Source organism: Taudactylus pleione, unplaced genomic scaffold (assembly GCF_031769625.1).
Source record: "Taudactylus pleione unplaced genomic scaffold, aTauple2 ptg000198l, whole genome shotgun sequence".
In the NCBI taxonomy this organism is placed as follows: domain Eukaryota; kingdom Metazoa; phylum Chordata; class Amphibia; order Anura; family Myobatrachidae; genus Taudactylus; species Taudactylus pleione.
Genome location: NW_028284600.1, coordinates 9,733,556 through 9,761,171, shown reverse-complemented (window position 1 = coordinate 9,761,171; position 27,616 = coordinate 9,733,556). Strand labels below are relative to the sequence as shown.

The 27,616-nt window shown below is 42.5% G+C and overlaps 1 protein-coding gene across 1 annotated transcript in view; it reads left to right on the top strand.

The window, feature by feature from the left end:
• Window positions 1-27,616, top strand: part of LOC148518851 (alpha-2-macroglobulin-like) — a 239,391-nt gene that overhangs the window by 78,247 nt on the left and 133,528 nt on the right. The window contains exons 8-12 of the mRNA XM_088476973.1: window positions 92-206; window positions 7,555-7,664; window positions 8,392-8,559; window positions 19,702-19,938; window positions 24,960-25,026. Coding sequence (XP_088333099.1) covers window positions 92-206; window positions 7,555-7,664; window positions 8,392-8,559; window positions 19,702-19,938; window positions 24,960-25,026 — 697 coding nt within the window. The remainder of the gene's footprint in view (window positions 1-91; window positions 207-7,554; window positions 7,665-8,391; window positions 8,560-19,701; window positions 19,939-24,959; window positions 25,027-27,616) is intronic.

Here is a 27,616-nt window from a genome sequence, read left to right as displayed (position 1 = left end):
GATTTGCATGAAATCACATATTATAATACTAATATCAGAAGAGGCATGTTCTGTATTTGACTGTGTACTGCACTTTCAATGTCTCCCCCAGTTGGATAGATCTGGATTCACCACATTGGAAATAGAAGCTCATATCTTTCATTTAATGAGGCGTGACATGTTAATTAGATTGAAAGTAACAGCCGCTATAACAGAAGAGGAGACAGGTAGGATACAGTTTTTTTTGTTTTTTTTTCATTAAGACTTGTCATCACAACATATAAACCACATTAGCAAGGTATAAAGAAACTTCCTTTGTAAGGTACACATGTGCTTTGCTTAGAAGATACAGATCTCTATACCCCCTGGAGTGAAATCTGGGTCCCACAGATATACAGTATCAAGAGCAGACAAAGTGCCATTAACAGTGGCAACATGTATCTTACAACGTATTAGTGGTATTCTTTCAACAGACAGTTCATCAAATTACAGTAAGGGCTGTCTGATAGTAAAATTTGGGCATGTCTATACTAAAGATGATCACCCACAATACTTTGGGAGATGAATATGGGATGCCAGTGCTCGGGATCCTGGTGGTCAGAATCCCGATGCCGGCATCCCGACACAGTTAGAATACCGACACTTGTCAGTCAGTATTCTAACCTTCACCCTCTCCCTACCCCTAACCCTACTTCCCTGGTGCTTGACCCTAACCTTCGATGTGGTGCCTAAACCTAACCTTCCCCTCCCCACACCCTAAACCTAACCCTCCCCCCTTAGTACCTAGCCCTAACCCTCCCCTTCCCCCTAGTGCCTAACCCTAACACCTAACACTAAACCCTCACCCCAACTCCGCAACTTAACTTTGGGAATCCGGCGGTAGGGATACCGGTGCCTAGATTCTGACAAGTGTCGGAATTCCGGCACCGGCATTCTGAGCGGCGGAATCCCCGTAGTCGGAATATTGACCACATCCCGATACAAACATCATATACTCATAGTATAATGCATTTATTTAAACAAAACCAAGTCTACCTTATCATGCAGCAAAAGCCTTGCATAAAATGTAACATCTGCTCTCCAAGATACAGTATATAACTATAACCGACACATTTCATGTGCCCAAATAGACTTTACCAAAGGACCATGAATTTCCAAAGCCTACTATTGCATAGTACTTTAGGTTTAGTTACTCATCCACATACAATACTCAATTATGCCACAGCTTAGAGCTAGATTAAGACTTTGAGGGGCCCGTAGCACTTAGGACTGGGGGACCCTAAAGGCCAACATTGTTGGGAACAGGGATCGGGTCATAGTGCATAATCATTTGCCATGCACATGAATAAGGGGAGTGGCTACATGTCACACCCAGAATTAGGGATCAGCGTGTCCTGTTCTCTGAGAACCGAACCCACCCAAACTTACAGATCCCAGGTGAGATCCAAGCCTGGCTCGGGTTTTCCCGTCTGACTAAGATCTCAAAGCGATGCAAAATGTCATCATCCCGCTGTTGGATTCTCACAGGTTTTGTATTGTATAAAGGTTCCCGTGCTCGCCGACATTTTCATTCTGGCTGTGAAGAGTGAAGAGGAAGCAGGGCTTGTGTTGTTGTTGTCCATAGCGGCTAGCTGCTGTTGTCCATAGGGACTGGCTGGGCTGTGATGTTGTCCATAAGGGTTGTGTTGTGTATAGGAGCTGTGCTGCAGACAGAAGAGGGGGGCTTCAGTGTCTCCTGTGTCACTGCAGTCCATAAAGGGGTGCTGGTGTGTTGTCCAGGGGATGCTCTGTGCATCAGCGGTGCTCTTCACCACCAGTGTGAAAATAAAAAGCTTTTTTGTGTGTGTGTGTGCGCATTAGCCACACTTATCAGCAACGTAGCTTAGCAGGGGTGCTGCCTGTGCTGTTTATCAAGGGTCTGATGCCTCGTTCAGGAGTCAGGGGTTCTCTCTCCCCAAGTGCAAAAAAATATATATATTAAGTTTTTTTGTTCTGTGTGCGCGTTAGCCACACCTATCAGCAACGTAGCTGCACAAAGGTGCTGCCTGTGTTGTTTATCAAAGGACTGCTGCCTCATTCAGGGGTGCTCCCCCCCCCAAGTGCAAAAAAAAATCTAAAAAAAATTTTCTGTGTGTGCGCATTAGCCACACTGATCAGCAATGTAGCTGCACAGGAGTGCTGCCTGTGTAATTTATCAAGGGACTGTTGCCTCGTTCAGGGTGCTCTTCCCCAGTTTTATAATTAGTTGGGTTTTTTTGGGTGGTTGTGTGCGTTAGCCGCAAGTTAGCTGCACTGTAATTGCTTGGTGACACTGCTGCATAACCACAACGAGTATGGAGGACAGTCACATTACAGGAGAGCAGGAATCACATACCACTCTTGTAGCTGCCAGCAGCAGTCATGATGACGATGCAAGGCCGTCAACCTCATCTATGAAGGCCGATGCCCCAGGGCTTTAGTCAGGCCATGTAAAATCAACTTTTACCCTGTTAAAGAAAAAAAATCTAAAGCTAAGTCAGTTTAGAGAAACCAGAGAAAAATGTCAATATGCCATTCACTACACAAAGTGGAAAGGATAAGGCCTTGGCCTTTATTTATGACTGGTGGTTATAGTTGTGATTATTTAAGCCCTTCTGCTTGTAGTAGAGGTATAAAAAAATTTAAATTGTTAAGATGAGTAAGACACGGGAAACAACTGTGTGCTCCGAAAAGTCACAGATCCCCAAGGAGAGTCCAAGTGTGTCCACAGTTGCCATGTGTGAGCCTGACCTTTGTAATACTGTACTTGAAGAGGATCCTCCTTCCTCCATTTGAGGTCTTAAAAATTACAAACCTGTGGGAATATGACTCCATTCCTAGTTTCTTCTTTTCAAAGGTTCTCACACCTATAAAAACATATAAATGTATCCTGTTTGATACTCATAATTGTTATCTCATCTATTTTATTAATTTCAGTGTCACAAAAATAGCTATGTAATGTTGTCTTCTTTTAATATGATCATTAAATAAGGCAAATCCATCTTTGATCAATATTAGGAGTTTGATGATCCGGGTCAAGACGCCTTGGTCTAGCTATCTGGGCATGAAGCTAGATGACCTAGTGAGTGAAGCTAGATGACCTAATAATGCTATTCCTCATGCAGGTCACTAGCAGTAGAGACTGATGCTGCAGAACGATTTAATGAACAAATACTGAAACCAGATGCAGGCTAGTAGGATAGCCCATGGCTGTAGCAGTAGGTTGGGGAATCAGGAGCAGACTGCAATTAAAATGGAACTGGGTTCCAGAAGCACTACAGAAGCACACTGCAAGGAACACTGAAACTGGGTGCAAGAGCACAACTGAAGCAGGCTGCAGGATTATACCAGGTATGAATGCTGAGAAGTAATACTGGAACAGGTAACTGTAGCAGATTAGAGATAAATGCTGTGAAGCAATACTGGAGCAGGTAAATGTAACAGACTGAAGCAGTATGCAGGAATGCAAAACAGAGTGAGGAGCAAGGGTACTGATCTTCTGAGAGACCAGTCGTACTGGCAATGTGTTGCGGGCACTTCCCGGTTAAAATATGGCACTCCAAGTGCTGATAGGCTGGATGGATCATGTGACTGGAGTTGCTGGAAGCTGGTTAGCAGAGCAGGTCATGTGACAAAGGCAAGAACCACTGGGAAAAGAATACCAGTCACATTTACAAATAAGTGAATAAACTCTTTGGGGATGCTGCAGGCGGAAAGTTGAGACTTAGATGTACACAAAATGATACCACCGGATCTGGTAATTGGGTCCCGGACTCCAGAGTGTGACAAAATAATTCTAAACATCATATAAAAAGAAATACACAGTTCCAGCCTAGGGCATACATTATTTCCTAAATCAATTGAAATGAGTCTTTGGTTACATTTTATTTGGTATATTTACAATGTTATTATACATGGGCTATAGCAACCATCTAGCACAAGCACAGTGAGGTCAGATGTTAAGCACATGCCCCCTGCTGCCATATCTCTTCAATTGCCAACTTTCAACTGCAAATGCAATGCATGGAAAATGACCAGACAGAAGGTGTGCAACCTGGCCCCAAAGGAAGATACTGTAGATTATACAAGAGACACACTGGCACTGTACCAATTCTCTGCACTTCGCACTGCCTGCAACCGTAGCTGCATTTGTGCTCCATAGTTTCCAGAATAATCCACTACACCTGGAGCTAGAGAGAGGAAGCCAGGAGAACTAGCATCCATGCTGTAGGTGCCTGACCATTGATAAGAGGAAAAAGCCTTCAGAAAGCAAAGGAGCACCACTCCATTAGCAGTAGCATTGCAAATGAGGAATACTCGGAGATGGAGGAGAATGGTAAGAGAGGCAAGAACAACCCCAAATATCACAGTTTCAGAACTGCAAAGTTTAGTTTAATCTTGGGGTTTTCAAATTTTGAGAAAATTTAATTGGAACTAAAAATGGATTCTTGTGATACCATATGGTCGGATGAGACAAACAATGAACTTCATTGATATATTTGGAGAAAAAATGGACTTTACAGAAAGAAATACACCTGATGCCCTCTGTCCAATATGGTGATGTATAACTGACCTATTGGGCCTGTTTTGATGGTAGTGGTCCATGGGCTCTTGTGAAAATCAATGGTATGAAGAAGTTCACTCTATACCAGGAGACTTTAGGTCAAAATGTGTCTGCCTGTGCCAGATGGCTGATACTTTGCAGTTAATGAACCTTTCTGGAACATAATGACTCCAAACCCACATTAACATTTGCACTGTAATGGTTGCAAGAATACAAAATTAAAGTTTTGCTAAGGATCTCTCAGTCTCCAGATTTGAGCCCAACTGAAAATGTGTAGAGTGTACTGAGGATGGCACAATACAAACAATGACCAAGAATATCAATGAGCTTCAAATGGTCTCCATAGAGGAGTGGTTCAAGATCCCTCTATGAGTAATCACCAACCTTGCAAAGCATTACAAGAAAGTGGTTCAGTGCTGTCATTTGCCAGGGTAGGCTTCACCTAATAATAATAATGAGGACGCCAATATTTTTGGAACCAATGTTTTTTCAAAACAATTTTGCTACATAAAAAATCTTTTAGGGTTCCAAAAGACAGTGAAAAAATGAAAACTATGCAGCTTATCACTTGGTTTAAATCCAAAATATCATTCTTTGCTTGTGTAATTTATTTAATATCGATTTTAAAGGGCACCAATATTTTGTTTTCCTGACTGAATCAGCAATAATTATTAAATAAGTAGGAATTATCCTTTTTGAAGACAGTATAGAACAACTAAAATGTCTGTCAACTTAAAAAGTATGATTTTAAGGGATAGGCAAAGGACAAACTATTTATTTTATTTTATTTTTTTTTTTTTTTTTTTTTTTTTTAAAGATTATGGTGTAAAATATTATAAATGTTCAAACATTTTTTCAAAAACCTATTTAGATTTTACAACTGTTATAGAATCTAGGGAGGTTCAATTGAGATTCAGGGATTTTTTTTAAATGACTTCAGGAAGTAATCTCTATGTAACCCCTGTATGTACGGATGTCATGTGTTAGTGTGTCCTCCATGACACATACTGTGTGCCACAAAAAACTGAATGTAGCTTAGTTTTAACAATCCCAGGTTAATATGGATTAAGATGGGCACACAGCAGCTTCACATGGACTGTGATGTACTATAGATGAGGCAGGTGAAGGGGTACACAAACGGAGGTGTGGAGAATATGGGGGGTCAAGTCAGCTTCTGAAATGAATAAATGCTAGTGAATTTTTAACCATGTCTTCACAATAATGGGGTCTATTTACTATGCTTTGGATGTAGATAAAGGGAACGGAGATAAAGTCCCAACCAATCAGCTCCTAAATGCCACGTCACAGGTTGTGTTTGAAAAATGACAGGAGCTGATTGGTTAGGACTTTATCTCTGTTTATTAATGCTTAGTAAATAGACTCCAATGTCTCTCATCTAGTCTGAGAGATATGATAATCTAGGATTCTGAGTTTTCCCATTTCAAACTCATACAAGTGTCTCAGCCAATCGTCTAGCTATTCTCATTCTCAAGTTGACACTGCTCCATTGTGACACTCCACCTCCCTCTTTGTTCTCCTCCCTCTACTTACCTCACATTAATCTTCCTTTGTTGACTGTTTTTTGTCCCAGAACATATAAATGTAAACTTCCTGCCTGGCCACTTGGAAGAATCCCCAATAATAGAGTAGGCAGGACCAACAGTTTATGATGCCATGTTTTGCTACAGCAGTGAAGGCCACCTAAAGTTGGCATATGCCATAGTGGTCAAGTAAATTACCCAGACAGCAGTACCCTTTAATAATAATAGGGACTGCTGCCTGCAGCATTATTTTGCCCATAATGCATTTCTTAAATTTTCCTGATACTTAAGCCATTTGGTAACAGCAATTTCCAATTGTTTTTATTTTAATAAAGCACAGTACACTTGCATTGCTCAGCGAGGGGAGGAGATTTAAAATTTTACCTCAGGTTCACAAATGCTCTAACTCCATCTCTGGCTGCATGGTTCTACTCTGCTGTCAAACTCTAAGCTTCTACCTTATGTATCAGGAATAGCCTCTCATACCTAATACACAAGATATGTGCCTGCAATTTATAAATGTATGTGCCCAGGGTGTCCACTAATACAGTATATTGCATTGAGTACCTCTTCTATTAAAGGCTCTATATGATGGAACAGTGCAGTTAGTACATCTTTCCCACTCATACTGTAGTTCTTCCACCATTTTACCAAAGCCTGTGAACAAACTATTTCTACTGAGCAGCAAATTTTTTTTTAGCTGACAGGTGGTCTTGGCTGGTAGAAGGAGACATTGTCAGTGGCAAACGCAGGATTTCTAGAGGGGGGTTTCCAAATGCTTGATTTTAGAGTGAGTGTGGCTAGTCCATGAAAAGGACATGATTACCCCTTATCCAGCTTTAATATGCGTTATACAAAGTGTATTCTGTGTCATAATTCCAGCATATACAGGGCCAGCGATCACAGTAAGCCATTAGATGCGGCAGTAGAGCCATTCTGCCGGAGCTGAATGGTTTTATTTTAGATGCAGGGCATGGGAGCAAGTCCGGAAACCTGGGAGAGCAGCAGAAGAACCTAGCACTGCCCTGGACATATATGTACATATTGGACTCTATAGCAGTGCGTCCCTAATGGTGCATGTTTTTCAGATCTCCTAGTTATTGCACAGGTTATTTATTACTGGCTGATACATGTTAAAAGATCCACAGATGGTGCTAATTATTTCATTTGTGATACTGAGAAGAACATGCAGCGCTAGTAACATTCTATTATATTACTATTTCTATTGTGGTCATGGTGTGGGCTGGGGAGGGGGGTTTCCAGGCAGACGGAAACCCCCCTGCGTTTGCCTATGATTGTTAAGATCATTGAAAAGCTATGTAAGAAACACACCAGCCCAGAGCTCTAGTTACAGTATCTGTATCTGGTCACAGACAGCAGTAAGCCCCACCCCCAATCAGATTGTTTTTAATGAGTTTTTTTTATCAAATGCAATTTTTTCTCTCCATATAGGAATTACATTATCTACAATAAGGTTTATTAGTCTAACAGGAACAATCACCAGAGTGCATTTTATTGATTGTGACTCTCGCTACTGGGCTGGGATTCCATATAGGGGGCTGGTAAGTTAAGCAATGTTTTTCAAATAAAATATTTTTATTTCTTTTGTTGTATCTCTGTTTCCTCTCCTGTTGAACCTTCAATCTCATAGCCTCACCAACACCTACCCTTTATATATATGTGACTTGGTCATGAGGTACTCCCTATTGTTCCCTCTTAAGCTGGGTACACATTATACGATTTGTCATACGATATATGGATTGGAACGATATATCGTACACATCATTCAATGTGTACATCCAATCAGTCGTTAGCGACGGTCGTTCATCGCATAGTCCCATAAGCTTTTCTGCACAGCAGATGGGACGATGTAATGAACAATGCGGTGCAGTTACATGCAGCATGTAATGACACATCACACCATCATAAACCGGATAGTGCACATCATATAGTGTGTACCCAGCTTAAGCTCATCATCTGACCTCTGCTCACGTACTCTGTTTACCAGCTTTCACTTTCCCCATCAAGACTTCTTCTGCTCCTTTTACTGTATGTAACTTTCCATTCTGCCTGACCTGACACTCCCTAATGCCTTTCCTATGCCCACCTGATACTACTAACCTCTGGGTATTACCTGCATTGTGTTCCATCAGTTCCCATTGTCTATATGTTCTTGTTTGGTTTCTATGTATGTACTGTCTGGTGCTGTGGAATTATGTGACACCTTATTAAAAAAAAATCTGTTTTCATGGTCACTTTGTTGTTTTAAGCCTGTCTCTCAAACTACAGCTTAAATTGGTAGATGAAAAGGACACTGCCATACCTGGACAAACTGTGCTCCTCACCTGTTACTGTGGATCCCATATTTCTACCCAGACGTTGGTGACAGATCAGAATGGACGAGCTTCCTTCATTCTAGATAATACAGCCGACTGGAATGGGGCAGTGTCTGTAATGGTAAGTGACATTATTTTCTGGTATTCATTTTATCAGCCTTGTAAGAGAGAGTAAAATGTCCTGGGGTATGTTTTCTATTATATAGCCTCATAAGGCATAGTTCTATATTTTAACACTATTACAATCTACAAAATGTGATATACTTCAAACATGCCTGATTGTTTTCCTTGTGTTTAGTATGAGATGTATCTTCCTTTACCACTCTGTGCAAATTGAAAGAGAATTAAGACAAGTGCACATAATTCACCCCTCAGAAATCAGTAGTCTCTTCTTGGATGTTCAAAGCTCCAGGACTTTCTCAAAATCAGTATGTCCAAAACTGAACTAATTATATTCCTCCATCCAGGAACCCTTTATCTTCCCTCTTCTTGCTGTCTGTCTGTTGACAGCACCATCCTCTCCTCTGTCTTCCTAGTCTAGTGGCAGTACATCGTGATTGACTCCTCCCTCCTCTTCACTCCCCACATCCAGTCTATCTGGCAATGTTGCTGCTACCAATTTTCTTGGGCAATATCAAAAGAAACAGACCTTTTTTCAACATGGATGCCACCAAAATTCTCATCCATAGCCTTGTCATTTCTTGCCTAGACTACTGCAACCTTCTCTGTGACCTTCCTCTAACCCACCTCTTTCCACTTCAATATATCTTTAACCCATCTCATTTACCTTTCACACCACTATGCATCAGCCTCACCACTCTACCAACTGCTCACTGGCTCCCTATCTACTGTACTACTGTACATAGTACAGTTTAAACTACTCATTTTAACATATAAAGCCCTCAATAATTCCATTCCTTCCTACATCTCCAACCTTATTTCTGTCCATATACCCTTACACCCTTTCCATTTCTCCACTGACCGCTGACTCACCTGGTCATCCCCTCCTACTCTCATATCCATGAATTCTGCCATGCTACCCAATTGCTGTTGAACTTACCCCCTCATCACTTCAGACTCTCTACTTGTATCCACACCTTTCATCATGCCCTTAAAAACTCACCTCATCAAAACAGCCTATCAACCTTCTTCAAAACTCACTACTCAGCTCCATTGTTCTCCGACCTTTTCTCTGTCCCAGTTCACATTCCTGGTTGCACCCCTCTCTCTTAGACTGTAAGCCCTCATGGTAAGGGACATTTTCTCTCGTTCTCTCCTACTAGCACTGTCTCTGTTAACTTGTGTTATCTTTGTTTCCATGTATCCTCACACCCGTCAATGTCTCAAATCCAGTCTGTCTGCCCATGGGTACAGGCTCATTGAGTGCTGATTTGAGTGCTGATTTACTTCCTATTCCTTGTCTTTACAAACTTTTATTAGCCATAGTGAGTACTTTACCCTACCGTACACCCTACCTTGGTTGTGTCATTGTATTCATTGTTATATTATGTATTGATGTACACTACAATTGTGTTGATTAATCCCTCTAGGGCACTGTGAATACCTTGTGGCACCATATAAAATAATAATAATAATAATAATAATAATAATAATAATAAATGTGCAGTTTGGTTCACCAGTAATCTAAATTTACCTGAATTTCTTCAATCTGGACAGATTTGGATCTCCTTAGGTGAACCGGATAGATCCAGATCGTGGATCTGATCTACCAGAAGTTTGGAATTCGTGTCTTAAATGCTAATTTCAGGTTTTTGATTGAAAAAATTACATGATTTTAGCTGTTTTTGTCATTAAAAAAAACACATTCAAAAGCAAAACCAAAACACTTGAGGGTGGTTTGGTAAAACCACAACCAAAACATGAAGATGAATCCAGATACAAAACCAAAACATGGGTCAGCACACATCTCGAATAATAATGATACTCTATAACTTCATCCAAGTTAGATATCACTTGATCTGCCTAAGCCCCAGATTTGGCCACCAGAGATGAAACCTCCTTTGATATTTTATAATGGAGATTTTTTGTGACTTCATCTGTGAAATAATTGATGCTAATGTTTTATGGATATGTCTGGCAATTCTTCATTGTCTTCATAATCTGAAACCATTATTGCTTGAAAATAGTCCAATAATTTAGGATTTGTAGACCTAATTTTGCTAAGGAATTTTGTTAATTCCTTAGAGAGGCAGCAGACTTACTGAGACAGATTAGCATCACAGCCAGTCGTTGTTGCAGTATGAAGAGCTGAGGTGAGGAGAGGTTGGAGGGCATGTGTGTGTGGCTTGTGAAGTGAAAAAAATATAAAACATGTATTAGCTTAGTAAAAAGAAGAGCTGAGTGAGCATTTGCACAAGTATGAGGAAACAGTGTGTGTTGTGGTAAGGTGTGTTAACATGTAGTTAAATGGTTAATTGCTATGTACTGTCTCTTAAACCCAAGAGATTGATGACTGCTGTTTGTCTTGTATCCTGTTATTTTTAATAAATCCTACTCTGGTTTGGAATCAACATGTGGACTAATAATCAACATGTGGACTAACAACCTTACTTACATCCGCTATGCATCTACCAACTTGTAGGCATCAATAAGGTGTAGGTGGTGTTAGGGAAAAAAGACAATCCATAGCCGGTTCCAATCCCTGCTATTTTGCGGCTCTGTAAAGGCAGAAGCCGCGTCTGAGTCTTTCATTTGGGAGATATCAACCATGGTTGGCATCTGTTGCGTGGATCGCAACTTTAATTTTTTTGTTTTAAGAAGGACTTTGGATGCCTACTTTGGACAAGGGGACCACTGCTGGTAATGTAGGTGAGTATGTGTGTATTGTGACACAGTCAGATTAGGGGGTCCCTCTCCTGGGTAGGGGACTCCTTCCTTACACACACAGCAGCCGGGAAACAGTACGCCAGACTGGATTCGAGTACAAGCTGGTCGGCGCCAGTCTTTATTGTGCAAAACAGAAACAACAAAAAGAAACCATAATCATAAATCCTAGCCCTGGCTGGGCTCTAACTTTACAGGTGGTTCCCTCACTACCAGAACGTGGCAGGGCCTAATGCCCTCACCAGCAACAAAGGCACAGCACAACACTCACAGATAGGTTTTCCAAGTGTCTCTGAGCAAACTACCTGCCTGCTCTCCCAGGTGAGACACTCAGCCCTAAACAAACTAGGCTTATATTGGCCACTCTCAGGTGGAAACCCTAACAAGCCTGTTACCAGGCTGCAAGGCCCAAAACCTGGAGCGGCAGTGGGTGGAGCCCTCCCTCTCCTCTCACCCACAACCCCCAGGTCCCAAACCGGCTTTTCAAAAAGCCGAGACTCAAGCCTGCTACACTGCAGACTTTCTCCTGGGGGTTTAATTTTGGGGGGGGGGTTTATTTTCGGACATCCACTTCAAAGGGGCATGGTCAGTGATTAATTTTTACTTTCTTCCAACCAAGTAGTACCTGAGAGCCTCTACCGCCCACTTTATGGCCAACACCTCCTTCTCCACTGTGGCATAGTTTCTCTCATGTACATTCAACTTTCTGCTTAGATAGAAAATAGGGTGTTCCTCACCCTCCTTGTTCTGGGACAGGACCGCTCCTATACCTAGTTCTGATGCATTGGTTTGTACTATGAATTCCCTGTCAAAATTAGGAGTCATCAGGACTGGTTGGCAACACAGCGCTACTTTCAACTCCTGAAAAGCTTTTTCTGCCTCAGGACTCCATTCTACCATGACTTTTTGTTTGCCTTTGGTCAGGTCAGTCAGTGGGACTGCCATGGTGGCAAAGTTGGGTATAAACCTCCTGTAGTACCCCGTAATTCCCAAGAAGGCTCTCACCTGCTTCTTATTCAGAGGCTGTGGCCAGTTTTGTATGGCATCAACCTTATTGAGCTGAGGCTTTATCAGGCTTCTGCCAATGGTGTATCCCAGATATTTTACATCCTCCATGCCTAGACAACACTTTTTTGGGTTGGCTGTCAAACCTGCCTTATAGATGGAGTCCAACACTGCTTGTACCCTGGGTAAGTGAGACTGCCAATCAGGACTATGAATGACCACGTCATCCAGATAAGCAGCCGCATACCGTCTATGGGGCCTTAGAATCCTGTCCATCATTCTTTGGAAGGTAGCAGGTGCCCCATGTAGCCCGAAGGGCAACATCTTGTACTGAAACAAGCCCTCTGGCGCTGAAAAAGCTGTCTTTTGTTTGGCGCTCTCGGTTAACGGTACTTGCCAATACCCTTTGGTTAGGTCAAGAGTGGTTAAATACCTTGCCATCCCTAGTCTCTCAATCAGTTCATCCACTCTTGGCATCGGGTAGGCATCGAATTTTGAAACACTGTTCAACTTTCGGAAGTCATTGCAGAAACGCACACTCCCGTCGGGCTTTGGAATCAACACAATGGGACTTGACCATTCACTATGTGATTCTTCAATAACCCCTAACTCTAGCATATTTTTAATTTCTTTCGACACCGATTCTCTTTGTGCTTCTGGTAACCTATAGGGCTTTAGATTAACTTTAACCCCTGGGTCAGTGATTATGTCATGTTTAATGACCGAGGTTTTCCCAGGTACGTCAGAGAACAGCACCCTATTTCTGATCAGAAACTCCTTGACCTCTTGTTGTTGAATTGCCGACAGAGTTTTTGCCACTGTCACTTCGGGAACTAAGGACCCTGGATTTACTGGAGGGGCTCGGATGGCCGATAGTACCGTTCTATCTTTCCAGGGCTTTAACAGATTTATATGGTATATCTGTTCCGGCTTTCTTTTCCCCGGCTGATAAACTTTGTAATTGACCTGTCCCACTCTTTCTAAGATTTCAAAGGGCCCTTGCCATTTAGCCAAAAGTTTATTTTCCACAGTGAGAACCAACTCTAACACTCTGTCCCCAGGAGCAAAGCTGCGTAACCGAGCATTGCAGTTGTATACCCTCTGCTGTGCCTGTTGAGCCTGTTCCAGGTGCTCTCACTACTGCAGCAATTCTCTCCTGCATTTGAGAAACATGCTCAATCACCGTTTTGTAAGGACTAGACTGCCCCTCCCATGTCTCTTTGGCAATGTCTAGTAAACCCCTTGGATGTCTCCCATACAAGTCGAAGGGTGAAAACCCGGTGGAGGACTAGGGAACCTCCCTTATGGCCAACAATAAATACGGCAATAAGTAATCCCAATCCCAACCATCCTTGTCGACCACTTTCCTAAGCATGTGTTTTAACCTCTTGTTAAACCTCTCGACCAGCCCATCGGTTTGGGGGTGATAAACCGAAGTTCTTAACTGTTCGATTTTGAACAGGCGGCATAACTCTTTCATGATTTTTGACATAAACGGTGTACCCTGGTCAGTTAGTATCTCCTTAGGTATACCCAGCCTGCTAAAGACATGAACTAGCTCTGGCAATGGTCTTGGTTGACGTATTGCGCAACGGGATCGCTTCCGGGTACCTGGTAGCGTAATCCATTATGACCAGAATATACTGGTGTCCCCTGGCAGACTTCATTAAGGGTCCAAGCAAATCCATCGCTATTCTTTCAAACGGCACCTCTATAATAGGCAATGGAACTAGTGGACCCTTAAAATGTGGCCTGGGAGCATGATACTGACACTCAGGGCAGGATGCGCAAAAGTCAGATACCTCTTTATGAAGCCCGGGCCAGAAAAACCTCTGCATTATTCGCTCAGTGGTTTTCTCTACCCCTAGATGGCCTGCCATTATATGACCATGGGCCAGATCCAACACTGTTCTTCTGTAGGCTTTGGGAACTATTAGTTGTTCCACAACATCTTCCCCCTTCTTAGTCACCTGATATAACAAATCCTGACACATTGCCATGTGGGGATAGGACAAAGGACTATCAGGGTCTACGGGTTTACCATCAACTACTTTTATATTCTCCCTGGCTTTTACCAAAGTAGGGTCATTCAACTGCTCCACGGCAAAGACCTCTCTTCTGACCTCTAAATCAGGCAGACGATCAACTGGCCCAACAACACTTCCCACCTCAGTGGGAGGCACATCAGTTGGCGGGCCACCGTCACGCTCTGCATTCTCTAGTTCGCCATCATAGTAGAAAAAGGGAATAACTCTGACTCAGAAGAAACTCCCTCCTCCACTACATCAACAACCTTCTCAAATGGGTCGGGGTTGTTCACTTCTGGAACAAAACGGCTTTCCCACAACTTCCAGAAGTGAGCAAAGTCTCTCCCCAATATTGCATCGTACACCAGACCATGCACCAAACCCACAGAGACTATAGCAGAGCCACATGGTGTCCCGATGTTCACCTCGGCAGTAACATAATATCGAGTATCCCCATGTATGCAGGTCACACCAATAGTTTTCCCCTTATGCCTCAAGGGGTTCACCAGCTCAGCTTTCATAAGTGTCACCAAGCTACCAGAGTCTAACAGTGCCTCTACTCGGTTGCCATCTACAGTGAGTACACACATGTGCTTATCAGTCTCAGCCTGCCGGTCAGCCATACAGGCTGTTTGTGCAAAGAAACACCCCCTGCGGTAGACATGAGCAGTATCACATTGCATAGGTTCAGTTGTAAGTGAACAATTAGCGGCAATATGGCCGAAGCCACCACATCGGAAACACTGAGTCATATTAATGTCTAGTCGTTTACGGGGCAAGAACCTTCCTGGCCTGGCAGGCCTGTCTCCAGGTTCTACACCCTCAGTCTTAGGTACATTCCACCGCCCAGCACCCTTCTCCCCTGGAACAGTCTTACCAGTGTCTGTGGGAGTTCGCCGGTGCGCCATTGGGGCTCGGTGGGGCACACTCATCAGCTCCTCAGCCGCCACGTACCTCTCCACCAGCTCGACCAACTGGTCCGCGGACTTAGGGTCGGCATGGCTCACCCACTTGCGCAGAGTCGCAGGTAACGATCGCAGGTACTGGTCCATCATGACCCTTTCCACGATCTGTGGTCCCGTCAGCGTCTCGGGCTGTAGCCATTTTGAGGACAGATGGACGAGGTCATGCATCTGTGAATGTGGAGGCTTGTCCATATGGAACTCCCAGCGGTGGACCCGTTGGGCATGAACAAAGGTGGTGACTCCCAAGCGAGTTAGGATCTCCTGTTTTAGTTTTTTATAGTCCTTGGCATCAGCCAGGCATAAGTCGAAATAGGCCTTTTGTGGCTCCCCAGACAAAAAAGGTGCCACCAGACTTGCCCACTGCTCCTTGGGCCAACTCTCCCTTTCGGCCGTTCTTTCAAATGTGGTGAGATAGGCCTCCACATCATCGCCCGAAGTCATCTTTTGGAGGAAGTGACTGGCTCGTACGGAGTGAGTGGGGGTGGGAGGACCAGTATTAACATCGCTGGGTCGGGCGACCAGGTGCTGTATCACCTCTTTTATGGCCTGGCTGTTTTCCTCAATGGAGACCTGTTGAAGTCTGTTAGTCTCCTGCTGAGCTGCTGTAGCTTCCTGCTGAGCCCTGGTAGATTCCTGCTGAGCTGCTGTAGCTTGGAGCAAGGCCTTAATAATTTCCTCCATTTTGTCCTGGGGTGTAGGTTGGAAGCTGAACCTTGCCTCTCTGAGCATTGGCTGACGCCTCCTCTATGGGACTCCAAGGACACAGTGTTATTTCCACACTCACAAAGTGGGTGTCTGTCCCTTTAATTTTTAAATGGAAAGTTTTCCTCTTGCTGCAACTTCAGTGTGTGTGGTGCCCGCATTCTCCACCAAATTGTGACACAGTCAGATTAGGGGGTCCCTCTCCTGGGTAGGGGACTCCTTCCTTACACACACAGCAGCCGGGAAACAGTACGCCAGACTGGATTCGAGTACAAGCTGGTCGGCGCCAGTCTTTATTGTGCAAAACAGAAACAACAAAAAGAAACCATAAACATAAATCCTAGCCCTGGCTGGGCTCTAACTTTACAGGTGGTTCCCTCACTACCAGAACGTGGCAGGGCCTAATGCCCTCACCAGCAACAAAGGCACAGCACAACACTCACAGATAGGTTTTCCAAGTGTCTCGGAGCAAACTACCTGCCTGCTCTCCCAGGTGAGACACTCAGCCCTAAACAAACTAGGCTTATATTGGTCACTCTCAGGTGGAAACCCTAACAAGCCTGTTACCAGGCTGCAAGGCCCAAAACCTGGAGTGGCAGTGGGTGGAGCCCTCCCTCTCCTCTCACCCACAACCCCCAGGTCCCAAACCGGCTTTTCAAAAAGCCGAGACTCAAGCCTGCGACACTGCAGACTTTCTCCTGGGGGTTTAAAACACATAAGACAGGAATCTGGGACAAATGTACCTGCCACAGACCACTTTACCAGTGATCCCATCACAGTATGTATGTAATAAAACTGTATTTTCAAGGTGTGTGTGTTGCATGTTTTTTTGCACATTTCTTTACAGGAGAACTGCAGGTACCAGCGGGCCCTTAATGCCCCGCATGCTGGTACTTGTGGTTCTCCAAGTACCAGCATGCGGGGGAAGCTTGGTGGGACCTGCAGTTTGACTGTAAAGACAATGTTGTTAATTCTATTTTTTACACACCATATACACTATCAACCCGCCACCCACTGCCCAGGGGTGGCGGGGATAGTCCCGGGCTATCAGCCTAGGCCAGGGGTGCCCTGGAGAGGGGTACTACTTTATTGTGGGGGTCCCCAACTTCCCAGGGATCCCTGGCATTGGCTGACTAGCGGTCAGGACTGATGCTGCAGCTGGGGGGCCCAGTGAAGCATCAGTTGCCTTAGCCCCCCACTAGAAAGGGTCTGGTGCTGGTTTTAATTATAGGAGGACCCCTCCGCAATTTTTTTCCCCCTATAATTAAAACCAGGACTGGCCCTGCAGCCTGGTGCTGGTACCTAAACTACGGTGCAACACTGCTTGTTTTGTTCCCCGTAGTTTCAGGGACCAGGACTGGCTGGCAAGTCCGGGGCTGGTTAACCTTTTGGGGGGGACCTCACATCAAATTCTTTTACAAAAAAATGAACCCTAAAAATAAAAAACAAAAAACAAACAGTGTGCACATATTTCACTGATATGTGCAGCCCGCTTGTTCAGGAGAGAAATTCGTGTGGGGAAATCGGGATTTTAAAATGGACAGGAATGACCAAATACACCATCAATCAAAATGATCCTGTCAAAATCGGGACCTTGGTAAATTCACGATTTTTTTAAGTGAAAAAAATGGCTGTTTTTGATTGATCCTATCCGAGTTGTAAAACAGGACAAATCGGGGCCAAATCAAATCTTAGTAAATTTACCCCTAAGTGGCTTTCCAATAACTTTATGATTACTGACAGTACACTTGCAATTGCCCATGAATGATCAGTCTTCTGGGACTTGCTGTATAATCTTGCAGACCTCCTACTCTCATTGGAACCCGTAAGGCTCTGGTCTCTCTGTCAGCACCTACCAAGCTTGTTATCCTTCTCTCAACCAGAGCACTTACTACAGCCACCTACCCAGTGTCTTCTCACACTAAAAGCAAGTAGCTAATGCTATTAGCTTTATGGTTAATGGTTTACTGGCACCTCTCTCCCTCCGGAGTGGCTGCTGGGACTTACTTATTAAGCTAACCAGAAGCTACTGTAAACATAATCTTGATATTCATATTATTTAGAACAATGACAAAACAGAGCAGAGCAATTACCACCTTAAGTACAGCAGGCACGCTTTATGAAATAGGAGAGTATCGTATCTCCATGTCTCAAGCACTGCGGGCAGTGATGGGATACTATAGCTTCTGGTGTGACCCAGTTGCTGGAAGATATTGGTCTGGACTTGGCTTCCAGAGGGGCTGGGGCAGATAAATGGTGGAATGATGGTCAAGATATGACCTTCAGTGCTGCAAATGCTGAAAAGTGGTCCATTTGCTGCATTAATTGGTAGCAGAGGGTCCTATATGTCTAAAGTCTTTTGGGGTGTTTGTTCAGAACTTGCTCCAGTAACAACTATTACAGTACATATTATTATTATTATTATTATTATTATTATTATTATTATTATTATTATTATTATTATTAATAATTACATTATATATTTATTGTAAAACACCATAAATTGTCTGCAACATCCTACAGAGGTTTATAAGGGCTGGATAGAGAATACATTTAACAGTGTAAAGAATGCATAGACAACAATAAATAATACATAATCATGCAATAGAAAAATATACAAAAACAGCCAACAACAAACTGACAGAGTATAAGTAGAACATACAGTAGAATAGCAGATCCATCTATTAACATGACAGTGTGCAATAATGATACTGTAAATAGCACCAGCATGAAGCAGGCCAGTGCTCAGAAGCATAGACTCAAAATCCAGGTCTGGTAAGATAGATTGCAGTGGTTGGAAGGAAAACACAAGGGAAGAGGGCCCTGCTCATTAAGGTGCAGGCAGAACAGGACAGGGCAGCACAGATGGTGTAATGGTTAGCATTACTGCCTCACAGCACTGAGGTTGTGGGTTCGATTTCCACCACGGCCCTAACTGTGTGGAGTTTGTATATTCTCCCTGTGCTTGTGTGGGTTTCCTCCGGGTACTCCGGTTTCCTCCCACACTCCAAAAATATACTGGTAGGTTAATTGGCTCCCTACAAAAAATTAACCCTCATGTGTATGTGAGTGTGTGTGAGCATGTGGTAAGGAACTTAGATTGTAAGCTCCACTGGGGCAGGGACTGATGTAAATGGCCAAATATTCTCTGTAAAGCGCTGCGGAATATGTGTGCTATATAAATAACTGGTAATAAATATGGTGGCACTGTGTGGGCGGTTAGTTTCCTTTCATTGCGCTTTCAATGACAGAAGGTAAACTTACATCTGAATTGAGATAACAATCTGTCAGTTGATATTTTTGAGGATAACAAAAATAAGCAAATTTGTCTGGAAGATAGGAGACTGAGGATATGTATCAGACCTTCTAAGGAGGACAAATGTATATTGCCCATATTAACCAATCAGAGTCCAGCTATCATTTGTTTAGAACATTCTTTAAAATGATTGGTAGAATCTGATTGGCTGTTCTGACAACAGCTCTACTTGTGAATCTCTTTATAAAGTTTAATAATCTGCCTCTGAGGATAGTTTTTCCTCTAAAATTATTTTGATTCTGCATGTTAATTGCAGCAATCTCTTTCCTTTGATTCAAGTTTTATTGTAGGAATGTGTTGAATGACATTATATTTTTGCAAAATTGTTCAGTAAGTTAGGGAGTTTTTTATTATTTCTCCAAACCTATATTTAGACATTGTTTTCTGCTGTTTTATTTTGACAGGCAAAAGCAAACTTAGCGGAAACAAAATCTAGCAATGATGGGCACTTCTATGCCATTCGTCATGGCCTCGAGCATTTATTATTGTATCCATCCTTCACCCGAAACATGAACTTCTTAAAGTTCCGTTCTCTGAATAGAGTCCTTCCGTGTGCGGGGCAGCAGGAGATCCTGGTGGACTATGTCATTAAACACACAGAGCTAATGAAAGATGTGACACATCTCGACTTACATTACCTGGTGAGCAAAATGCTAGTAGTAATATTATCCAAAGCTGATGACTATACGTTAGGGTGAAAAAATCAGTGAAGAAAAAAGAGGAACAACTCAAGAAATTGGTATAAAAAATAATAATAATGTTCTGTAGATGTTTATGGTTGGAATTTATGGTTTATAGTATACTGGTAGAAAACTTTACTTAATAAAATAATTGGCTGCAGTATGGTTATTCCAAAAATTATATTTTACACCCTTTGGGCAAAATCTACTAAGCGGCGGGTTCTGAACCCCAGCGGTTTGGTGGCGGTTTGGCGGCGGGTTCCATTCAGTTCTAAACCCTGGGGGTTTGGCGACGGTTTTGCAACAGTTCTAAATTACAGCCCTGTTCTATTCTATTCTAAAATGTGTTTTGACTGTGGTTTGGCGGCGGGTTTGATATCTGCAGATTTACTAAGGCCAAAACCGCTGCAAAACTGCCGTCAAAACACATTTTAGAATAGAATAGAACAGGGCTGTTATTTAGAAACCACAGCAAAACCGCCACCAAACTCCCGGGGTTTAGAACAGAATAGGACCTGCGGTTAAACCGCCACCAAACCGCCGGGGTTTAAAACCCGCGGCTTATTAAATTTTGTCCTGACTATTAAAACTATAGTTCTTAGTGCACAAAGAGCCTGATTTAGAGTTGTACGGTATTGCACAGCCACAGGGAAGTGACCGTGCAATAGCGTACACATAATATGGGGCATTCGTTGTCATGGGCGGGACACAAAAGAGGCTCTCTCTCGTATTATGAAGTATATTTACATTATTATGTTAGGTTACATACAGTGTGCATGGTATTACAATGTATGTATGGTAACTCTTTATTTGCATCGTTAGGTATGGCTTTATTGATTTTCAAACTTGTGTCACGTTTGGGACAGAAAGTAGACATACCTTCTCACATAGCAAGCAATTTTATACAATCCCTGTGAATGTGCAGGTGGGATAAAATTTATAAATTACCCATTGTGAAGTAAGAACTTGGTGTAGAATATTTTACAAAAAAAACAAGAAGAATGTTTTAGTTTTATTCAAAATAATGATTTTTTTATTTTGTCACGGGTGGAACAACTACAATATGTGTCACGGGTGGGTCACAGTGCAAATTAATTCTCAATAACATCCATTTATGTACAGATTGTAAAGCAAATACAGTGCACTTCTATTGCTATATAATCATTTTTTGTCATTTAACATGTTAATCTTATTACAAAAATTATTGTTTTAAGTATAGTTTTTTTTTTAAACATTCCACTCTTAACCTTGTTCAAACACATCTACCGTAGCAGAACACTTTTAAAAAGTCCTGCCTCTCACTGTTTTAAGAACTGGTGTATGTAACACTGCAAGAATCTGATCAAACTTACATGCTGCCAGCATGTCCTATGCCGCTCAGGACTCTCTAGCGATACAAGGCTTGGTTCAGAGATGGACAGAATTTCAGAGCAGAAAACAAGCAGCTGTGCAATTCAGTCCGTCTTAATGTAAATGCAGAAGGAGGTGTCAGACACAATGTTCACGACAGTTCCTCTTTTGGATGTTGCCACTCAGAATGCCGGCGCTGGAATCCCGACACCAGTTAGAAACCCCGTGCCAGCATCATAGCTGCAGCCATCCCAACAGTAAGTATTGGCAGGGGCGTCGAGAGGGGGGGAGCCGGTACTATTTGCCCGGGCTTCCCAAGGGGCACGGCAGGGGCCCGGGTCTGGCACCGCCCCACTCCCTTCTCCCTCCCTCACAGCAGCCCAGCACACAGCGTGTGCTGAGCTACAGTGGGAGGTTGCTCGTGGCTGATGAGCAGCAGCCACAGAAGTCTCCTATGCCTGTGGGGGGGAGCGATCACACTGACTCACAGCGCCCCCCTCCCCAGCGCACAAGTGGGCATGACCACACCTCCCATGATTAGGCCATGCCCCCTCTTCACCTGGGCTCGGCAGAGATTTCTACGCCCCTGAGTATTGGGGTTAGGGTTAGGCACTGGGGAGGGGGTTAGGGTTAGGTACTAGGCGGAGGGTAAGTGTTAGGATACTTACCAGCAGGTGTCAGTATCCTCACCCAGTCGGGATGCCAGTGTCAGGACTCCGAGTGCCGGAATCCTGAGCACCAGCATAACGTACCGAACCCATATACAGAACTCACCACCATCGATCATTTTATTCGCTAGAGTGGAAGCACACTAAAAATGTGCCTCAGACCTGAACTCTATTTCTAATATCTTCCCTGATATTGTTCCCAAGTTCTAGGCCTGGCTTTGGTGTCAACACCATCAGGTAGCACTCTTCTGCCAGCCCTAGTTGCTATATCTCATCAAGATCCACTGTATGTGTTCCTATCCCTGAAAGCAGTGGCATCACAAAGGGGTGTAGGGGGTGCGGGCTGCACACGCTGAGGAGTGACACCAAGGTGCTGGCTCCCCCTCAGTGACAGGAGCCGGGTGCTGCACTGTAGCATTAAGTGCTGCACTCGACTCCTGTCACAGTGAGGGAGCTGATACTCCGCACCTCTGGCACCCCCCACCACCCCAGTGATGATACCCATGGCAATGCTCGGGGTTCGGGCCCCAAGACCATGCCCCCTGTTAGTGAGGCCACGCCCCGCTCATGAGGCCACACCCCCTTTTTGGAGGTGCGCATGTCATCCCTCACCACACTGGGTGTCACAGCGGGGAGGGATGCCATTGCCTGAAAGAGCAATGTACCACCACCAAGTTTCAGCTATAAAAATCATAGCCTGGCCTGATGATCGGCACTGTCTCTGGTTCAAAAACAAGCACCGATCTTGATGTCTAAGGATAAAGAATCATCAACAATTAAGATTTAGGGTCAGTAATGCTGATATTTAATTAACTATATAATTGATTTGAGTTTTAACTTGCAGGAATTAATAAATAAATAGGAAAACTCCTTTCATTGCAATAAATTTAGCCTTTGGAGGTTCTAAAACTTTTGGTGTCAGTCGTGGTGTGTCACAGGTGGGACAGTTTAAAAAATGTAAAAATCCCAATAATGCAACTGTATAATTCAATGAATGATTTTTAGAGGTAAGGAACTTAAGCAAATGCTTACTTATAACCAACTGTACAATATAACTTCAAAACCATTTTCTCACTACAAAAACTTTAATATGCAAACAACAAACAATACAAATTCAGCGCTTCAAATAATGGATGCCGCCCAAAAATAACACTGAGATGGTCACACAACACCTCATATATATAGAACAATAAGAGCCTAGAGTATTCTAGAGTATGTTGTACAATACAGAGAGCATTCTGGAGGTTGATAAGCAATTCATACAATGTTCTGGTGAATGCTAAGCAATGCTTACTTCTAATCTCTGGTCCCAAATACTTGTTAGTTACGATGATGCAGATTACCAAATCTATGGCTTCCAAAATGGATCTCCTCAAATCTCTAGTGGCACTCTCAATCCCTATATTGCTCACTAATTTGGGTACTGATCACTCCACCTGCTAATTAATGGTCTGAGACTCCCTTTAGGGAAGTGTGGGAACACTGTATTATTCACCTATTACAGTGCCAGAGGCTGTATAAATAATAAACTAGTTATTAGGGCAAGGTCTAGCACCTCTGCTAGCCCTATAAACCCTGTCACATCAAATTAAAGGAAGAAAATTCAAATATTTGGAAGTTTTCACAAAGCATAAACAAAATTTTGGAAATGTATTTGTGTATACCTTTTATTTTCATATTTGATGCTTCAGGGATTTATGGCAATTTAATTAAATTAAAAAACAAAATTAGAAACAAAAAGTATATTTGTCATTTGGTTTGGTTCATTTATTTTCAAACAAGGACTTTTTTGCAACTTTTTTCCTTTTGCATTATGGCATGCAAAAAAAATCTGTTTCTGTCATTATTTACATTTACCACAGCAGACATGATAGGAATGATTACAAGTGACATGCCTGCCTGCTGTTACATTTCCCAGTTTGTCATCCTTTCTCACACCAGGAAATACCATATATATTGTCTTTTCACATATGAATAGCTTAATATCCACTCTAAATACATCTTATTTCAATCTTTAACTAGTTTTATAAAAAAAATTAAAACAGTTTTTTAGTATTGTCGTACTGTATGCATAAAATATATTGCATCTTGAAATGCAATACAATGTTGTATCATAATCAATACACACATTTTTAAATAGATTTTTCAATAAAATAAGTTATGAAATATTAAGTAATTATAGGTGGCTTCAATCAATTAAATATTCATATTAAAATATTACTAACAATATAAATGTTATTCTTACAGTAGCTTTTTTTTAAATTAGCAAAGATTTCCCAGCCAAAAATACATATACTAATATAATGGGCCAAATGTAATAGGGTGAGAGTTTAGAAAATGTGAGAGTTTAGCAGTAAGCTCTCACACTTTTACGTTAGTCGAGTTGTATCTTCAAAATGGGAAAACATCTGGATGGGAGTTTAAATCGTGATTTTTTTAATTTGAAAAACCACGAGAGTTTGCTTGTTCTCGGACTCTATTACACTGGCCGAGTTTAAACAATAAGAAAACTCACATTTTTAGACTCTCAACCTATTACATTTGGCCCAATGTGTTCATTTTGGATATCATATTCAAAAGTTCTCTCTTGGCTGCAGTGCATGGATAATCCACCAGAGATCAGAAAACATTTAATAGGTTGTATACAACAGGTTTATCAGGAAAGTGGTGATCATGTCAATGATTTTGAGGTCTCAAAAATTCTAAAATGTAGAGTTAGAGAACAGCCTATGTTGGGTTGATCTGTGCATTCTCTAAACCAGCACAAATGAAGTTATGTACATCATCTACTTTGAATCCTCTCAGTCCTGGTCTAAATCTTGGAGATTGACAGTGAAAACCGAGACCAGTAGACAGGTGGTCATTTTGTCATTCCTGAAAACTCTACAGACTTTTTTTTCCCGCTTTAGTTTGTTTATTTAAAAAATGGGTTAATAAAAAGTTTGTTCTATTTCTTTTGTTTAGGGTATTTCCAGATCATCTATAAAACTCACTGGACATTTAGAAATACCAATCCAAAATACAGATATGGGTAAGCAATTAAATCTAAAGGGGCCTATACATCAGTAATCTCAAACCTAAACTCACAAATATGTGACTTTTTTTCCCTGATTTAAAGATTCCTCAATCAACAGTGAATCATTTTCAATCATTCAGTCACTGTTCATTTTCAATCAACAGTGAATCATTTTCAGTGATTTGCAGATCATTTTCAGCAAATCACAGATCTGCCAATCTTGAAGGGCTCATCATTTTACTAGTAATGGGTGGCAAATCGATTGATTGTCTCCATATACTACTGATCTGTAGCCCCGATTGATTGCTGAAATTCAACATGTTGGACAACCTGATTTAGCGATTCCGATCACTTTTTGATTAGAATCGGCAATTGGTACACCCCATACATTGCTGATAATTTTGGACATTGATCTGCAAAATGCTTAATTGTCCCAATTAATCGCAGATGTATGGGGCCTTAAACCATGGTTCTAATTTCTTGTAGATATTACTTAGCTTTTATTATAAATATATTTGTTTTTGTTGACAGATCAGGTGCACTTGACATAGAAATTCATATTTTCAGACAAAAAATACAAAGATTCAAAATTAAGCAGCACAAAACTAATAAACAATTACAAACAGTTTGCATATACAATTACAAATAAAAAAAATCTAATTATAATTTATGTTATTAAAACAGTTATTGGGGAAACAGATATGGTATACAAAGGAAAGAAACATTGTACTGTACAGTACCATTGATCAGTTGTTCAGAAACTTTCTTGAGTCACCGATCCCTAGAGTATCATCAGTTTTTTCACAGCACCCTAGACCAAACATTTCTTATTGAAAAATTCTGAAACATTTTTTATAGTAAATAAATAATGCTTATTCATCATCTTTAGGTTCAAGTATGTGGTGGTGGACAGGGTTGTGCTTCTGTTTATCCTCATATGTTATGATTGGCAGCCACCAGCACTAGTTTTGTCTAGTACATGGACCATAAATTATTTTATTTTGTCATGGACCATCAACCTGTGGCACCCTTGCAAGTGCCCCGCTGCACACATTTTGAGAACACACTGCCATAGGTGAAAGAAAAAGATATAAAAACCTCAAAGAAATCTAAAGAAGGGCAAGGGAGATGGTTAGTTTAAAACCGGTACAAGACCTGGAACTGTTCAGGTGTCCATGGTGACACATTTTAGAACTGACATCTGTGATAGCTTTGTGAATACAGCACTGAGAGTCTGATGCAGGGATGTACTCTATGCCGATATTTTTGCACAAATAGCGACTGTTTGCTCACAGTGTGATTGACAGTCAAGGAGTAGTTTGGGGGAGGTAACGGGGAGTGGTGGCAAAGAACGCAACCATGACGTGACCATTTTAGGGGCACAACCTGCTTCTACGATCCTGTATGTAGTAAATGTGGCTCCTGCATCTCAGTACATGGGGCCATTCTGCTCGGCCAAAGGGTTACTCAGGTGGCCGATAATTGAAGGATCTGTGACCCATACTATGTCTTTGTGCACAGATGCTTGGATTTGATAAGATGCAGGTGGGTATCTCAATACATTTCTCGGCAACTGTGCCTTGAGTTCCAATACTTAGAGACTACGTATAAGAAGTCTTGCGCATTCATGTTGGTTCAAAGTTATGAATGTGAAGAGGTGCTTAACCTATACATTATATAGGCAGGATTTTGTGACAAATTCTAGTGGCTAAGTTATAGGCAGAGTCTGAGACCAAGAAACCTTGTGACATAATAAGCCTAGCAGAGTGGTGAAGACATAGCTAGTTTTATAAAGACCACCTAACTTTGCATTAAAGAAAGAACTACAGATGGTTGTGATGTGAATCATCAAGAGTATCAACTGCATAAATGATGGACAACCTTCCTCTAAACTTCCTTTGCACATGACTTTAAAATATGTACAGTATCTTCATATTCTTCCATCTGTGATTCAACTAATCAAAGTCCAGGAGAATATATGAATCTGGAATGGTTGGGTATGGGATGCCGCAGGCTCTGGATCCTGGTGGTCAGAATCCAGATGCTGGCATCCTGACAGGGTTAGAATACCAACACTTGTTGGTCAGTATCCTAGCCCTCCCCTTCTCCTTACCCTAACACTCCCTTCATGGTGCCTGAACCTATCCCCCCAGTGCCTAAACCTAACCTACTCTTTCCCGCGCCTTAAACCTAACCCTCCCCATTAGTGCATAACCCTAACCCTCCCTCTAGTGCCAAACCCTAACCTTTAACCCTAACCCTCCCCTTAACCGCAGTACTTAGCATCGGGATGCTGGTGCAGCCATTGTAACCAGGGCCGGATTAACAATGGGGCTGATGGAGCTGCAGCTCCAGGCCCACCCATAAAAACAGGCCCACACCAGCTGCTGTAAACAGGAAAAAAAAAGTCCTGCTACAGCGGCCTGCCAGTGGCCATCCGAAGCAGCCCATCCCTCTGACCAACTGCAGGCTGCTAACCCCCCTCTCCCAGCCACAGGCCACTACCCACCCCCCCTCATCTCCCGGCCATGGACCGCTACCACACCTTCCCCCCTCCCGGCCGCGGGGCGCTACCCCACCTCCTCCTCTCCCGGCCAAGGTGGAT